The sequence below is a fragment of the Syngnathus scovelli genome, chromosome 8 (assembly GCF_024217435.2).
Source record: "Syngnathus scovelli strain Florida chromosome 8, RoL_Ssco_1.2, whole genome shotgun sequence".
NCBI lineage: Eukaryota > Metazoa > Chordata > Actinopteri > Syngnathiformes > Syngnathidae > Syngnathus > Syngnathus scovelli.
Window position 1 is genome coordinate 13,173,406 of NC_090854.1, and position 17,457 is coordinate 13,190,862.

The following is a 17,457-nucleotide window of genomic DNA, read 5'->3' on the forward strand; positions in this document are numbered from 1 at the left end:
GATGTGGATGCATTATGTGACTGTATTGCCTTGAAATGACACATCCAGTGAACATATGTACAGTCATTTGCTTTTTATTGCAGTGTAATTTTTTGTATGTGTATTAGCAAGGAGACCAGGTTGATATTCCATTACTAAAAGAGGCAGAAGAAACAATGCAACAGTAAATGCACTACAATACTCACAAGTTTGGGATATTGGGCTTTTGGCTAAAATTTCAGGTTGAACTTTTATGAACAAACTTGATTTGACCATTTCTAAACAACTTGGTGTTCTTGAACAAAGGCATATGATCCATTTATTGGTGTTCATAGTCATAGAAGCTAAAGCTAGCTTTAGCAAGCTAAATATCCCTAGACAATATATGCTGTCGGCAAAATGTGTTCAGCTAACAAACGTTCACTCTCTTGGGTGACAGACAATAAATATGAATGCAGTTTTCAGTCATGCCTCCGTGGGCAAATATAACATTTTTATGATGCCGTTTCTTTCAGTGGACATCTGTCTGGTCATCTTCGATTTGCAACGATGAGGATGGTCGCGGTGTTACCGCCTCCTCTGCTTCCTCCTCTTCCTCTTCCCTCTGCTGCAACGAGGTGGCGTACTGCTCCAGGAGGGTGCAGTCCGTGCTGTCCACACCTCCGTCGGGCGCTCGCACAGTCATCACAGACTCTGCAGTCCCGCTGCTCAGCAGGCTGTCCTCCAGTGTGGCCTGCTCGTCACTCATTGTCATTTGGAACCCAGAGTCCGGCAAGGAGACCTCCGAGGCCACTTGGTTTGCAGTGCAGCTAGCTGCAGGAAGAGCCGGCAGACATGGTCCGGGAGGAGTGGAGACGTGAGTGAGGCAGGCCAGCTGCTCCTCAACAGACTGCTTCCACTGCTGCATGGACTGGACCTGGGTAGAAAGAAAAAGAACTGTGTCAGTCATGCAGCTTTGAAGGCAACCTAGTGATTTTTGGGGGGGAATTTTTGGTCATGGAGCAATGTGTCAAAAATATTGGGGCGCTGTCCGGTTTTGGTGTCTCGACTCTTGATTGAAATCGATATTCACCATAAATTGGACTTCTGCTCATCTTTCTGTTCTGTTTGACAAGAAGGAGTGCTAACGGAAGGTGTGCAGTGGTGTGAAAAAGTATTTTGTGACATTCCTGAAATCTGATTGTTTTGTGTGGTATTGACTAGCTGTTATACGCTTGTCACTTGTGACAGACAGGTGGGATGTTTCTTAGCACAAGACTCACAAACATAACTCACAACGCAAAGACATATTTTTCTATGTTAATCAGCTTACCTGCTTCCATAGAAACCTGACCGCTTCCTCTTGAACCATCCTTTGTAATCTCTCCTCTTCACACTGCTTCTGCACCCTGCAAATGTATTTCAGTGGAAGTCTTCCAACCGTCAGTAAATAAAAAATGATACCCACACTATATAGCTATATAAGTCCAATAAAGAGGATATATCGAATGTACCTGTCAAATTTTGATGATAAGGAGATGATGTGATCTTGCATCCTGCGCAGACGGATCTCACTGCGCACCTCTCTGGCTTTGGGGTGACAACACCGAGTGTACCAACCCCTCCACCAAGACTGGATCTTAACAGCTGCTCTTGTTGCGCCCTCTGACTTGTTGGACAAATGTAAAAATGTTTCTTCTTCGGGGGCTTCCAAATGTGGCGCAACACTGTCTTCCTCATTGTGCTGCTCTGGCGGGGGGATGCAGCGAGGGGACGTCGGGCGCATGGGGGCCAGCGAGTCAGCTTCAAATGTCTCCGTCTCGTCTTCACTGTCCGAGTGCGGCGGCCGTGGGTCGAGGTGGGGTACGAAGGGCATGAAGGTGGACTCGGAAGATAGCATGCTTTCGTTGAGCTTGTCCTCATCGGTCTGCACGTCTTCCAAATGGAGGTTCTCCTTTCCCAGCTGTGGGCTGCTTAAACATGGAAGCGACGTGTTGGTCGAGTCGTAGCTCATCCATGTATTAAACTGCACTGCTCGCCCTGTGGAAAGTGCAAAAAATGTTATAGGCATTTATAATTTTATTTGAAGGGGCCTTGTGGTTAGCCTGTTTGCAGATCTGTTTTCAATATTTAAAAAATAATTTGTTTTATTATTAGCAATATGGGTGGTTTATCCCCACTTACTCAAGAATTCCTGAGGTTAGGAAAAAAATAAAACCTGGTACTCTCTGCAGTTGAGTAAATAAACACCCGAGATCAGGAGGGACACCTGAGTTCAATATATTAATATATGCTCATATAAAAGACAAAAAAGCCTCTTCTTGCCTCTTTCTGGGTCTGATAGAATAGCAGCTTGCAGTGGTGGTGGTGTTATTTTCTGCGCCTGTACAGTGTCCCCTTGTGGCGATGTATGCAAAATGTCTGTTGCTTCCACAGCTAGTTGAGTGGGCCGAGGAGGGCTTGGACATTCCCCGCGGGTTTCTTCTAACAACTGCATTTGGTGAAACCTCAGGAAAGGAACCCGTGAGTCAAATTTATGATTTTTGATCCAGACTACTCAATTTTTCACAAGTAACACAGCACAGCACTAGCTTGAGTTTCTACCTCTGCTTGTTTAAGATCTTCTCCAATTTGGCATCTTCCGTCATCAACAAAGGCGACGAAGTGGTCCGGAGGCAAACGGTGGACAGGTACTGAACCAGTTCAACATGCTGTCCCGGTCGAAAGAAACGACCTTTTCCCTGACTGTACAGCCACTCCGCTTTCAGTCTGGAATTGGTTACAAAACACACTGAATTTTTTTTTTTTCGATAGTAACCAAGGATGTTCACAGCTGTAGAGTACCAGGTCTCTATGAGCAGTAAAGGTCTTATTATTTGTGCAAAATCACTTTAAGTACAGCGGACTTATAAAAACTGTTTCAAACAACAGTCAGTGACAGCTCAAAACTTTCAAGCTTCTGCTAGAAAGCAAGAAAAAATAGTAAAGCCAACTCAAACAGCTGAAAACCAAAGGCACTTAAAATGGTGAGTGGCAGCTCCTATTTAACATGAGTTTGAATTATGTCATTGTTTAATTCTGTACACAGCCAAAGGGCAAAAATGTACTGACCCTTCTTTTTGAGACACCACAAAGCCATCCAAAACTTTCAGGCCCAGACACCAATTCATCACATAGGGCCGGTAGTCGTAGTGCGGCAGCGACGGGGTTGGCATCACACAGGGGTTGTTCATAATGGACAACTGCTCCAGTTTGTGGAGGGAGGCCAGGTGTGCCACCTTTGGACAAATGTGAGTATCTGTAAAAGTCCACGTAAAATCTCTGCATACTTCTAATGAAAGAGGAAGGCTTACTTCATTGAGATCCGTTATCTCATTAGATGCTAACGACAGGATTGACACATGGGCAGGGAGATTGGCAGGCACAGTGCGGAGTGTTGTCAGGCTGTTTCCATGCAGAAGAAGTGTCTGCAAAATTTCTTTTTAGGACTTTCATGCAACTAGTTGAGGCAATTTTTGTTTATACTTGAATATATTTTGACAAAAAAAAAACTAGTACAGACATGTTATTAAACCACCTTGTATATCCATACATACCTTTAGTGCCACAAGTTTGCTCAGATCCCCGATGTTAAATATGCTATTATCTGAAAGATCCAAGTGTTGCAGAGAAACACAGTTGTTCAGCTGCTCAATAACCTGTGGGAAAACAATCACACTTAAAATATGTATCTGAGAGGAAAAGTAATGTTTTTATCCATTAGTATTTTTTCCCCACAATCACAACAGTAAGAAAAGTCACAAAAGCTTAACCTTAATTGCGTTTCCTGACAGGTTGAGCCACTTGAGGTTGGGTAGATCCCGCAGTCCCTCGATGTAGCCGATACTGTTGTTGGGAAGATTGAGGACTTGCAACTCCTTGAGCTGAGACACACCCATCATCCTGACAAGGCGATTGTTGGCTACAGACAGCTAAATATGAAAGGAGCAAGAAAACACATGTAATATGAACAATGTAGCACAGCATTTAGTTCAAGAGTGGGACAAGTTACGCACCTGCTGAAGGCCTGGGTTCCTTTCCAAGTGGTCAAGTTTCATGATTTGATTTTGGTCCAGGATGAGTGTGTGAGTGTCCTCAGAGCAGATGAAACTGGGATCGAGCTTCCGCATACCCTGAGCTGAAAGATCCACCACAGGTCCTTTTGAGCAAAAAAAAAAAAAAAAGGATTAAATAAAACAATGAACAATGCTTAAACACCATGTGAATGTCATGAAGTTATTGACCATATGATATCCTCATCCTTAACTGGGGTTTAGTAAACGGCAGGTTATAGTCGTTAGTTATTTGCTAGCTGTCGACTAAAGTAGATTCATTGCAAAGAATTGTTTACGTTAAAGTGCTTACAAGATTCCAGCTTGAGATTGGTCTAAACATGTCTACAAAAATCTTATTAAATCTCCATGTGCAATTTAATACAATATGATTTAAAACAGGCTGAGAAAAAACATTGTTATTTGGCATTACAACAACAAATAACAAGTATTACGCGACTCACACAACGACAAACACACGTCAGCCAACTGTGGAATTCAAAATCCATGGAGATTTTTTCGATGCAACAAAAAAAAAACCTTATATAAAAAGAGTGTCATACTTACCGTTTGTATTAAATTGTAAATCTGACACCCCCATTATGTCGCCACACACTCCCGGACAAAATTACCGGTTAATGTTAGCTAAGTCAGGGTTACAAGACGCGTCCGTCGCTAGCAGGAAGTTGAGCGTGGCCGATAAGCATTCTGGGAAACGCAGTTCACAATTACTGCGCTCCTATGTATTATAGCGGGTCCAGTTGATCTTAAAAGACTACATTTCCATCTCGTTGTTTGTGGTGAGCGCGCTAAACGGTACGACGCCACGAAATGTTGCAACGGCGATAAATGTGTTAATTGAGTTAACTTGTCAAAACCTCTAGTATTGATAATAGTCACAAGTTTGTCGTGATATCACTATCACCCAAAACCTCATGGTACTCGCCAAACGTCGACCTGATCATGCTTTTTTTTTTTTTACCAGTAATTACAATCAAACGATAAATATATTTTAGTCACCCATGTTACAAATCGTCAACTGAGTTAAAAACAATCTAATAATTACTTTGGAAACTTTTCGTCTCTTTATTCAGCTTCCGTTTCCGGCGTCTTTCTTTCCGGTTTTGAGCCCTCTCGTAGCCGTAATGAAGTGAGTTCACCGAATAGAATCACACACCATCTCGTCATTTAAAAGCCTATATTAATCAATCATGACATTTAAACGATTACACAAACCAATTTCTTTCATTGACGCCCTAACTTTGTGGTTTTCAGGGTTGAGTTGTGCAGTTTCAGCGGGTATAAAATATACCCCGGCCATGGCCGCCGATACGCCAGGACAGACGGGAAGGTAAACGTCCTCGTTGTTACCCCCTTCTAGTTTGGGTAATTTTTAGTATTCACAGTTCAACCTAGGACTCACCAAACTAACTGCCAAACATGTTTGGTATGCTATTAACGTGGAAGTAGCTTTAGAAATAAACGACCACCTGCAATAGGCCTACCCGGCTCATGCTAAATGCTATGGACGCTATCCCTGCCTATTGCGTCAGGTCCTCCAGCTTGATCGTCAAATGCAATATTTTTATTACAGGTGTTCCAATTCTTGAACGCCAAATGCGAGTCTGCATTTTTGGCCAAGAGGAATCCCCGACAGATCAACTGGACAGTGCTGTACAGACGCAAGCACAAGAAGGGACAATCTGTAAGTAATAAGAGAATACCTCATAAAATCTGTCTACAAACTTGTCAAACTTAATTCTACCAAGCGGTGGAGTTGTCATGGGCACGGTGCTTTCTGTGAGGTGCTACAAATTAACAGACCAGGGTTTTTTTCTGTTGCTTTCCGGTTTGTTAAGATCTAATGACTCCAAGTGGATGTATTGATTTTCTAAAATGTTCATAGCTACTAACGAATAAAACTATTTATTTGGAAAGACGTGTTTGTTTTTAGATCAACATTGTTAAATATGATCTTGTGCGTTAGTGAAGTCACTAAGAAGTGAAGAAGTGAAGTCACTGAGAGAACAAAAAGAGTCGAAACAGTAAAAGATGTCGGTTGTAGAAAACAATTCAAGCTCTCAATTAAATTTATTTACATTTTTCTGCAATGGTTATGCTTCTGCAGGGGGAAAGAAATGCAAATCAGAAAAGGTTCACTGTATGTCTACAGTAGGCTGTCAATTATTTGGCTCTGGGGGGACGGAGTGTATGGTTTCCCTCCATGTCATGTGCTGTTGCCGGGCTGTGTTTTGCAGGCTGTGCATCAGCGCTCACTCCACACCCTGCAGCCATAGAATACACGGAGATCATAGTACTGGCCTTTGTTGTCATGAGTGACTCATTACCAATGGTCGGCCTCCAAACTCTCCGACATGCCTTATTGATACAAATTGTTTGCATTTTCTAAATTGAGATTTTTTTTTTTTTTTTTGTACATAGTACAAACTGCCCTAGGATTGTAGCTTAACGTTTTGTGCCCTAACAGGAAGAGGTGAGCAAGAAGCGTACCCGCCGTGCCGTTAAGTTCCAGAGGGCCATCACTGGTGCCTCCCTGGCTGAGATCATGGCCAAAAGGAACCAGAAGCCCGAGGTCCGCAAGGCCCAGAGAGAGCAGGCCATCAGGTAAGAACACACTCAAGCAGTTGCACAGATACTGAATGTACAGTAAAATTCACACCGTTCTGTTATCCGTTGATGTACGTCCTTCTTGAAACCGAAAATGTTAAAATATAAATAAACATAACTGAAGATATGAATTTATAAATAATTACCAATCAAAAGTATATTCAACCTGAAAAGGGTGCTACAAAATTAGCTCTAAAATGTGCAAATAAGTGAATTCACAAATAGCCAGGGTTAACTGTAATTCAGATGGCTGTAAATGTTTTTTTTTTCCTTTTCCTTCTTAATCAGGGCTGCCAAGGAGGCTAAGAAGGCAAAGCAGGCAGCAAAGAAGCCCGCTGCCCCCAGTACTAAGGTGAGAGTTGTTCATATGAATGCAGATTTGTAATGCAGATGATGGATGTAAATATTAGCCTATTGTTGAGAAACTCTTGGGGATAGCTTGTTTCATGTGAATCTTATAAAAGCTATTGTGTGATCATTGTAGTTCAGTTAATTCAACAAAATTTATAAACGTGTAAATATGTTTTGTTCGCTTTTTCTGTCTTTGTATATCCCTGAATTCTCAAGTTGAAAAAAGTATTTCTATACCTCTGTCCTGAAGGCAACCAGCAAGGCTGCACAGAAGCCGAAGATCGCCAAGCCCATGAAGGTGAACGCGCCCCGTGTTGGTGGAAAACGCTAAGTTCTGGCTCCTTGGTTTTTGGTTGTGAATAAACGTTTTGTGGGTAACCATCATCTGAATAGGTTTCCTTGAAATGTGTTATATCGTATATATTCTGAGATGTGTAGCAGTTTTTCGAGTCTGTATATGGTTTGGCTTTACAACAAAGCAGAACTGAGTAGAAATTTCAAATTTCTGTGATTTACGCTTTGAAATATGACTCAACAAATCAGCGGCCTCTGTTGAACAGGGTTTATTAGCCATTCAGAACAGGCATCACAATTCCACAGTGCCTCAAAGTGCCATTTGCTCCATCAATGGGTAGATCACGTGACAAAGTCAGTTTGATTATTGCCATTACAGTGAGGTGACTAAGTCGGCAGGGGTTATAAATTAATTTATATACTTACAGACTTCCTAATAGCAAACATCATTTGCTAACCAGTGTTAGCGAGTGACCCTTGTGAAGCATTACAAGCTCCACAGGTTTAATAGAAATGGTGTTATGCTATTAACATTACGATAAGTGAAGCAATGAATTGATTATGTTCTCACAAATTTAAAGCATTAGAATGAATCACAATTGAACAACTGCATTATAAATATGAGCAATGTGATGATGCCCTTCAATGAATGGACACATTCTTCAAAACCATACATTTTTGGGAAATGATTGCATGAGGTAATGATTGCTACACCCTATAATGATAAAAACTAAATGTACAATCAAACAACTTGTTAAACAAGTAATTACTTGTGCGTAGGTGACCATCTTTTTTTAATGTTAAAATATACACACCCTGAGGAAACTTGAGACTTTTGGATTTCCAGCAGGGAGCTCGATACGAAATACGATCGGATCATGTTGCAGGCATGGATGTTAGGTGGAAACGGCGACGTGATGACGTACAAATGATGAGGGATTTGTGGGGCAGCTCAACCGGTGTTGTCCTTTCACTTAATTGTTGACGGTCAGGACTCTGCCACCTCCTGAGCCTTCTGATCCTGGTGGTATCTGTTGAGGGACACAACAGTTGCCCAATGAAGAATATAAATGGTAACAGTGCAGTTTAATGAGGAATGCGGTTAAATACGTTTCAACGTGATTACAGTGTATGTGAGGAGTATTAAGAAATATATATATATGAAGTTTTGTTGCTCTAGTCTCAATGACGTGCAATGACAAATTTGATTCCAATCCCATTATATGTAATTCTATATATGTTATGCTTTCAAAATTTGGGGGGGAATTCATACACATTTACAATGTGATTAAAACATTTCAATAAATTTAAATGGTTAAATCATTTTTGTGTGAGGGCGAATGATGGCTTAAAACAAGGATGGACAACTAGAAGTCTAATTTTTGAAAAACATTTTCAGTATTATAGCTGAACAGCCTGAAATTGTAATAATGTTCACCACTCTATGACAGACATCACACACAGCATCTAAAAAAAAAAAGTTTCATGGTCACCTCCAAATCCTGTAGAGCTGGGAGGCTCCAGCACTACCCAAGAAGAAGTTGACAGCAAACAGGTTCCAGTTCTTTGGGATGATGACCAGTGAATATCTGGACCAGATCAGGCCTGGGCAGCAAGAGTCGAGGTTATGCACACATCAGTGAGAACATAGTCTGTTTTGTCCAAAACGTCATAAGATAACGTTTGTTTGAGGAAATATGATGCCGGAAAAAAAAATTTGTCCAAAACGTCATAAGATAACGTTTGTTTGAGGAAATATGATGCCGGAAAAAAAAAAGCATTCGACAAACCTTGCATACCTTTGACCTAGAAGGGCAATGTACTTTCTATTAAATTTAAGTCGTAAAAGAGAGTCAGAAAAAATAAATGCTATTAACTCTTACCTGTTGCTGTCAGTACTGCAGACTGGGAGGTACTCAGCTTTTCTGCTGGCCGTGTCATGTCAGCCAAACCAGCTGCAACCAGGCCCTGAAATTAAGTTACCGCTTTTATACATAAAAAAAAAAAATTGTAAACCACATAGAACATAATATTGTAAAAGATGACATGATTGATTGCTGATCAATTCATTGCTGCTTTGATCCGGTGGCAGCATTGCTAATTATTAGTGGCTAAACTGCTAACGCTAATGTGCTGGCAACAATGACATTGATGAGCGCCTGGGTGTGAGCTGTGGCAGACAGCAGCTCCTGCGTAAGTGTGCTGTCTTGTGTTTTTATGTTGTCCCGGAATTTAATAAACAACGTGACAGAGTCAGGGGTGGTGGTGGTGGTTTGATCAACCCACAATGTAGCGAGGAAACAATGTATCGCTATTCTTAACACTGACTGGAAATCAATACCATGCCAGCTATGCGACCTATTACAATATTGATTAAAAAAAATTTACTTACCCATTTGAACATCGGAGCCCAGAAGAACACCGTTTTTGGACCTTGAATGAAAACATTTGAACAAGTGAAAACCCATGAAAGCCCTCTTTTGACATTGTTTTATGCATGTCAAAATTTGAAGGGTTTCTTTCAGGAGAAAACAGGGGAAACCGAAATCCAAGTGGCCAGGTCAGAAAAACTACCGTCGATACAGAAATGAACACTGACACTACTGCTCTGCTGCACAGATGAGGGAACCATAAGGGATCCTAGAACCTGCTGGTTTGGTTGTCAAGAATGTAAAAACTTCAAAACTTACCCCATAGGTTAATTTACAGTGTGCTTCCAGTACAGTACAAAAGTATGAAAGCATACAGCGAACACAATTTTTCTTATCATGTAGGTCATGGGGTCTCTCACAATTTGGTTAAGATGTTAAAAGCTTCCTTTGACAAATATATAGTCTTTGTGCTAATAAGACTTAAAAAGGCAAAGAGGACCATAAAAGGCCAGTGGCCTGCTTTCACTACACTTATCACCGAACCAGTGCGGAGGGCTTTATAAAAAAAAAGGGCACGTTTCTGCAAATCAGAGTGAGGCGTTTTTGTTTTGGTTCCGCCCAGTCATACCTGGTCACAATGTTGTCCTTGCACATTTCCATTAACCTTGGAGGGGGGCAACAAAAACCAGACTATAAACCCTTTCAAGCATAAATTGGACTGCCTCCACCTCAGCTGTTGGTTATTGTGGTCTTTGGATTAAAGGGTTGGTGAGATGAACACAATAGCTTCCCTCATACTCCTAAATAAGCATCAACCTAAAATCTGAACTGACCCTAACTCAAAGCTCACAAACCTCTGTCTCGTTGGGGTTTTCTAAGCAGTTTATCAAAACCAAACACGAAAAAGTGACCTCAATCTCGGTGCATGTTTACTGCAAACACGCTTTTAAATGATCGCGACTTCTTTTAAAGATTGCTTTAATCGGAATGCGGGCGGTGTAAACTCGCTTTACCTGCAGGGTGGTTGTACAGGGGTCTCAGTTTGGCGGGTAGCATATGCTCTATCCGGTCCAGAATCCTGTGGTAGGACACTCTCAATGCAGCCATGATGATGGTAGTATCTCGGGGTGGAAGGCAGATGACAACCGCTGGAGCTGGAAGCTCGGCTAAACAACACGGTAGCGATAATGAAGTAGCTTGTATTAAAAGTTACGCAGTATTGTAAAATATACGACGTTATAAATAAAAAATATATTTTTCTTTTCAGATTAAGAAAGTAAAGGATGCCAATTCTTGCCTACTAGCAACAATGCTAGTCTAGCTGTCACTAGCTTCTCCCCGAAAAGGTGACTTTCCGCTTGTGCAGCAACCTTGGACAATAGGGCGGGGCTAGAGAGTCACACTGTCCTGATTGGTCTGTCTGTTCAAAGGTTGTTTGTGATTGGTGTAGAGTGGAACATGTGGGTCATGCCTCAATTTCTGTCCAATCGGATTCATCTTCTAAATATTGCTACACAGTTTTAAATGCTGTTGTGTCGCCTCACAGCAGATGGCAGCAAAAACATCACACTAAACATTACTCTATTGCCCGCAGAAACTCAGTGAGGCCTGCTTTTCCCCTAGTAATGTTGAGTGCTCTGTGGTTGCCACTAGTGATGGGAAAATTAAGCTTCATGAAGTACCCTATGGTGCTTTCGGTTTAAGGACAAACGCTGCTGCAATGGACATTTTTTCATTTTGACTGCTTCCTTAAACCAGGATTGCCATCATGAGGAGTCAAAAAAATCTTATGAAGCTTCATTTTTCCATCACTAGTTTGTGCAGATGCCTTTCCAATGTCAGATAAACAAACAAATAAACAAAAAACTAACTAACTAACTAACTAACTAACTAACTAACTAACTAACTAACTAACTAACTAACTAACTAACTAACTAACTAACTAACTAACTAACTAACTAACTAAACAAAACATCAAACACAAAAACTGATTAGTAACTCAATAACATTTTGCAAGAAGTAATTTTTAATAATGATGATTTTTGTGATTTTTTGCTTTTTTCTGTCCAGGCTGTAGTCTCCTTTTTTGCCAAGGTGCTAAGAAAAGAAGAAAATGTTTGATAGAATGTACATTGTGACAAATTATTATAAGCCATATCATTTGAAGTTTTTTTGTGTGTTGAAATAATGTAATCATAATGTTTTTAGCAAATAATGTTTGGAAGGCTCTTTTTTCAACCATGGGTAAAACAGCAGTGTGTTATTGTCTGATTACTTTAGATTTGTGTCATTAGGAAACACCGTCCAATGGAGAACAGAAGGCGGGGCACAGAAGAGTGGGAAGTATATTAAAGGGAGGTGGAGGCTTGTTCAAAGTAGAATAATGAGATATACGGATGCTTGATTCAGACCTGTTATAGTACAGTACACACTGCAACGTAAGCTCCTCTGAATAAATGAGATGGCAACAAAAATTATTTACTTTACAGTAAATGGGAGACCAGAACAAGCCGAGTTCCCGGTGAGTTGTCCTGCTCAAGATGTCAAAGGTAAGAGCAGATAATTTACTGCCTACCTTGTCAAAGGGTTAAAGTATCATTGCTTATAAAACATTTTCTATGTTCAATGTGTAATGTGTTCAATGTTCCTGAACGGAGTTTTGCAAGAGTAGTCAAATAAACACAATGTTTAACTTCTGGTGTGGAAGCAAAGTGGGGCTTAATGTGCACAGGTTTGTATGTCATCATAAACCTCACAATGATTTGGTCATCGAAAGAATAACACGGGAGCAATCGAGGTCTGCTGACTTTCCAACGGCAAACAGCTGCCTCTGACAGCTCTTGAGTCTATATGTTCTCTGGCCAAACATGATTCATGCATTTTATCTGAAGTGCTGTGGAATGCCAAAAGGGTCTAACATGGATGACTCATAAAACACCAAATCATTTTAAAAGCAACTTGTCACTTATTACGCAACTGCTTGGTGTCAGCTTAAAGCCTCGACGTGCATACATCTGTTGGGTACTTGCAGTGTGGAAAATATTATTATTATTTTTTTTACAGTATTTGTGTTTGAAACGTTCTGTTCAGAAAAGCAACATTGAATGTCCGTGTAGATTCTCTGTCCCTGAGGTCATGGTATCTGCAAAAGTTAAATCAAGGCAACTGAACTCAAGAGGTGCAGTTTCCACTTCAACTCAAAGGGCTTTTCCGTTGTAAATCTCAAGTGCACAGTTTTCTAATGCCTCAAGGAGCACGGGGTATTGATTCAAGGTGAAATTTCTTCAACAACAACAACAACAAAAAAAACGTTCAGTTGCCTTGCGTCAATAGAACAGCACAGAATCTTTCAAAACACAGCAAAAACTGAAGCGACCCTTCCAGATCTGTTCCGAGCTGCAGCTGAAGCCGGTCCACATGACATCTTAAAGCTTTACAATCCCAAAGGCAACATCATCAACATCTCACCAAATCTGGAGCCAAATAAGCCCAACGCCTGCTACAAACTGGAAGTGGTGGCTTCTGGCTACAACAGTCAGCCATTAGGTATATTTTCCTTGGCACAAGGGCTCAATCTTTAACCTGCTTGCAAAATAGTTGACATGACCTTTTATTTCTTGTTTTTTTTTTTCAAATAAGGTGTGGAACTTGCTGGTGCACTGGGATATGATCTCTCATCCATGGAGAAAAGGTGGAATACCTCAAACCCATTCGAAAAAAGAAAAACAGCGAAAACTAAATGTACATTTCCTCACCCTTCTTGCGTTACTGTACAAAGGAGTTAAATGTGTTGTTATTGTAACATGTTACTTCAGACTTAAAGGCCTGGAAAAGAAAATCCTCGATGAAGCAGGAACTACGCCTGCAGTCATCTATGAGATGAAGAAACAAGTGGATTCATTCCGGGAGAAACTAGAGGTGCGTGGAAATTTACTTTGAGGCTTCAAAAATACGTCAAACTGAGTCTAGCTCACTTGTGTCTTGAACCAATTTCATTTTAGAGTGTGGAGCATCTCAGCTGGCTGGGGTTATTCAAGGACTTGTCTGAGGGGGCACACAAGCCCTCTCCGTTCTACCACAAGAGAACGTTACATAAAACCAAAGAGGAATGTGAGCATGTGCGTGAAAAGTTCCTTCAAATGAGGCATGTGCAAGTGACGCCAATCTATTTTGTGTATTCATACAATCAATCATTTCTTATTATCTTATGGTGTCACCCTCACAGCTCTCTGGAGGTATCAGAGGAAGTACGGCAGTACTTAAAGACTCCGACATTTGACAACTGGTAGGTTTTGGATTTGGATCAAGTGAAGCGCTGTGAATATTTTTTGGATGCACTGTGTGTATCTGAAAAGATTGTGGTCTTCCATTCTTTTCTTCTGGTTAGCATACTCATCTCAATATCAATACGCCTGCAGAGGGCTCACATATCAAAAGGCTCACAAGTGGCTTATTCAAAATCATGTTTGAAGTGTTTTCAATGTGCTTTGCATTCACAAATACACAGTATGGATTGAGATGAGCTTTTACACAGTTGGGATATTATATTATATCACGCGAAACCAAACAGTCACACACAGATGTTTACAAATCTCTGCTCCGGGTGGTTCCGTTTGAATGATTTATGATAGAATTAATTTATTAACTTGTGTTTATCATGCTATTTTTCCTATTTTATCAAAGTGGTTTACAGGACGGGCACATTAAATTGACTTTACTGACTCATCTGAGATGTTTTTTCTCTTTTGGTGTGAGTGCAGGCAGTGGGAGGATGCGGAGATAATGGTCCTTCTACAAGTCATGTACACAGACTTGGATTTTATTGCGACCTACAATATTGAACCTGAAGTATTACAACAGTTCCTGTTTGAAGTGTACCGCAGATACAACAACATTCCTTTCCACAACTTCAAGCATTGCTTCTGTGTCACCCAGATGGTGGGTGGAATATGCAGCACCGGAGATCTTATGAATCAAAAGTCAAAGAAATATTGTCATCTCTTGCAACAGATGTATGGTTTAATCTGGTTGACCGACCTGAGAAGTAAGATGGACGGCATTGACCTACTGATCATGCTGACGTCTGCAATCTGCCATGATCTTGATCACACTGGCTACAATAATGCATACCAGGTAATCTTAATATAGAAGAGATCAGTCCAATGTACGTTTCCAGTAGAATTCTCGAATGTTGAAATATCAAACAGCTGCAGCCCAACAATCAACTTCACTATTATATTGTTGTATTTTTATTTAATCAAACTCAGTCAACCTGAAAAAAAATAATGCTACTCAAAATTGTTAGTGTTTCTCAAGTGATTGGTTTGCAAAGTAGTTCCTCTAAGGAAAACAAATGTTATTTCCAGCCTTGGCTATGTGTGCATATTATTCCAGATCAATGCTCGGACAGAACTTGCACTTCGCTACAATGACATCTCTCCCTTGGAGAACCACCACTGCGCAGTCGCTTTTGATATCCTGGAGAAGGTACAACTTTTACACTCTGTCCAAAAAACATCGAAGGAAGAAATTGTCAGGAGGTAAAATTAAGGGAGTGGTGAGATGAAGAATTTGTTGTGTCTAGACAGAGAGCAACATTTTCAGAAATCTGCCTCTGGACCAATACAAGCGGATAAGAGAAGGCATTATTAAGTGAGATTTTTCTTTTTAATTTTAACAATTTTGTATACGTTAATTTGCTATGCCCAGAGTTGATTACACAACAGCACAATATTTTGAAATTGCAGATGCATTCTGGCCACTGATATGACAAGACACAATGAGATCCTCAACAAGTTCAAGTCCATTCTGGCTCCGTTTGACTTTGACAATAAGGATCACAGAGATGTGGTAAGAAATTAAATTGTACTCTTATTACTTATATGCACCTTTTTTTCAATTCTTTTTATTGTAACAAAGACACATTATTGCTTTGAGTAAAAAGTAGTAGGAGTGGATGATGTCATAAATTGAGACGATAGCATGACTGCTAATGAGGAGTAAACACTTCTAAAAGGACAGATTGGGAACCAACCTCTGTCATTGGGTTCAAAGTTCAAGTGGGAAGTGTGTGAAATTTCAAATGAGTGAATGTCAAGATTACATGAGCAAAAGATTAATCTGAGCAACAGAAAGCTCAAGTGATAATAGCATTTGTAGTTGCATAACAGGGAAATAGGTCATTGAACAGATTATAAATCCAAGAACATAAAAAAAAAACTAAGCAAGAAAAACATTTTTCAGGCATTATTTGTTTTCCAAAGGTGGGCAATTTACCAAATTTCATCCTTTTGTACACAACCTGACCACCCTTGTGTCATCATCAGTTTGTCGATCATCTGTCCCTTTTGTTCGTCCTAATTAAAAGCGCTTGCATCACTGCTCCGTCCCTCCCTCCTTCCGTCCATCGTCAGTCCGAAAAAAAAATCATAGTCCAGCAGATAAGATGCTCAATATCGCTACCGTACGGTGGCTGCAAAAGAACTTATGCACAAGAACTCTATTGAATCTTTCATCCTTACGCAGCTTATGATGATTCTGATCAAAGTGAGTGACATCTCCAATGAAGCACGACCCATGGAAGTGGCAGAGCCTTGGCTGGATTGTCTTTTACAGGAATTCTACAACCAGGTGACGCAATGGATTAAGCACAATCATGTTGTAGCAACACACTTTTCAATTTCAAAAAGTCAACTTCAATGGATCTTGTTAACCGTAATCAAAATTGAATTAATTCTGTGTGGTCCTCAGAGTGATGTCGAGAAGTTACAGGGTCTTCCTGTCACCCCTTTCATGGACCGGGATAAGATAACCAAACCCACATCTCAAACTGGCTTCATCAGATTTGTGCTTTTGCCGCTCTTTATAGAGCTGGCCAACCTCTTTCCCTGCCTGGAGGTAATCACATGACTTTGCATGCAACCCTAACTCTTAAGGAATCTGCGACTTTGCTGGCATTTTTGGATCTACAGCAACACATCATTGATCCAGTGCGGAAGGCCCTTGACTACTACACTGCGATGGAGAAAGCCCTGGAGAAAGAGAAACAAAATCGAGCTCAATGTGAAAATGGATTCAAGAGCAAAGAGATACCAGTGGAGCAGCCGAGTAGAGATGAGCGGCGGACATCTGGACCTGAAGCTTCAAGAACAGATACGCAGTGACCAAATTGAAACTTGTATGTACAAACTCAGATGTACTTAGGGCATTTTGAAAAAAAAGTTTGTTTATGCAGGAGGTGGCAAAGAAGACTCGAGTAAAGTGATTTTGCTAAAATCCAATTTATGAGATGACGCTGACAGAAATAAAACAGACTCCAAACATTCTTGTAATATATTTCCATCTGTTGGTCTTTTTGTGTCACTGAAAACACAGAAGTTTTCAAATAATCCAGAAGCTAGTGCCAGTGAGTTAAATGGACATGAATAGTAAATGAAATTATTGCTTCATGTTATTACATCAACTGTTGATGATTGCTACTCTCACATGGCTCCAGGAGAACCCAACTAGCGTGTCGACTAACACCATCTAGTGGTGAATACTGATATTACAATTAAAAACTATACAGTGGCCAATCGGGGATTTAAGTTAGGGACCGGGCCAGCCTGCAAAGAGGGAAAATTCTTGTTTAATTAACAGCCCTGGAATATTTCAAAAAATTAAAACAAACCTCCAATATGCTTTTCTTCAAAAACGCTCATCTCCATTAAAAAAAGTCAAAACATTGAAAAAAATTAGGGAAAAAAACCCTGTGAATATGTGAT

General features: G+C 40.5%; 4 protein-coding genes and 1 non-coding gene across 6 annotated transcripts; 3 read left to right on the forward strand and 2 right to left on the reverse strand.

Moving 5' to 3' along the window:
• Positions 1–58: 58 nt before the first annotated feature.
• On the reverse strand, positions 59–4,760 carry cep97 (centrosomal protein 97). The gene is made up of 11 exons (XM_049728257.1): positions 4,617–4,760; positions 4,014–4,156; positions 3,771–3,929; positions 3,555–3,656; positions 3,312–3,425; positions 3,070–3,236; positions 2,563–2,727; positions 2,284–2,465; positions 1,473–1,998; positions 1,292–1,367; positions 59–895 (listed from the first exon to the last, which is right to left on the reverse strand). The coding sequence occupies exons 1-11, from the start codon at positions 4,648–4,650 to the stop codon at positions 491–493; spliced, it is 2,073 nt and encodes a 690-aa protein (XP_049584214.1). The 5' UTR covers positions 4,651–4,760; the 3' UTR covers positions 59–490.
• A 383-nt stretch (positions 4,761–5,143) lies between these two features.
• Positions 5,144–7,412, forward strand: rpl24 (ribosomal protein L24). Its single transcript, XM_049728269.1, has 6 exons — positions 5,144–5,199; positions 5,325–5,400; positions 5,644–5,754; positions 6,538–6,674; positions 6,966–7,029; positions 7,279–7,412. Exons 1-6 carry the CDS (start codon positions 5,195–5,197, stop codon positions 7,357–7,359), a joined length of 474 nt encoding a protein of 157 aa, XP_049584226.1. The 5' UTR covers positions 5,144–5,194; the 3' UTR covers positions 7,360–7,412.
• On the forward strand, positions 6,247–6,428 carry LOC125974409 (small nucleolar RNA SNORA23). Its single transcript, XR_007483528.1, has one exon. It is a non-coding gene; the product is annotated as a small nucleolar RNA SNORA23 (small nucleolar RNA).
• Positions 7,413–7,575: 163 nt separating the features above from the next.
• Positions 7,576–11,063, reverse strand: mpc2b (mitochondrial pyruvate carrier 2b). Its single transcript, XM_049728270.2, has 5 exons — positions 10,708–11,063; positions 9,715–9,755; positions 9,206–9,290; positions 8,816–8,927; positions 7,576–8,353 (listed from the first exon to the last, which is right to left on the reverse strand). Exons 1-5 carry the CDS (start codon positions 10,799–10,801, stop codon positions 8,311–8,313), a joined length of 375 nt encoding a protein of 124 aa, XP_049584227.1. The 5' UTR covers positions 10,802–11,063; the 3' UTR covers positions 7,576–8,310.
• Positions 11,064–12,008: 945 nt separating this feature from the next.
• On the forward strand, positions 12,009–17,017 carry si:dkey-219c10.4 (high affinity cGMP-specific 3',5'-cyclic phosphodiesterase 9A). 2 transcript variants are annotated; one of them, XM_049728265.2, is made up of 14 exons: positions 12,009–12,243; positions 13,079–13,240; positions 13,334–13,385; positions 13,510–13,612; positions 13,696–13,838; positions 13,920–13,979; positions 14,455–14,632; positions 14,705–14,827; positions 15,089–15,181; positions 15,279–15,346; positions 15,442–15,544; positions 16,220–16,324; positions 16,445–16,591; positions 16,666–17,017. In XM_049728265.2, the coding sequence occupies exons 1-14, from the start codon at positions 12,156–12,158 to the stop codon at positions 16,855–16,857; spliced, it is 1,617 nt and encodes a 538-aa protein (XP_049584222.1). In that variant the 5' UTR covers positions 12,009–12,155; the 3' UTR covers positions 16,858–17,017. The 2 variants fall into 2 exon arrangements, with proteins under 2 accessions (XP_049584222.1, XP_049584223.1); XM_049728266.2 differs by having other exon boundaries at positions 12,063–12,215.
• Positions 17,018–17,457: the final 440 nt, after the last annotated feature.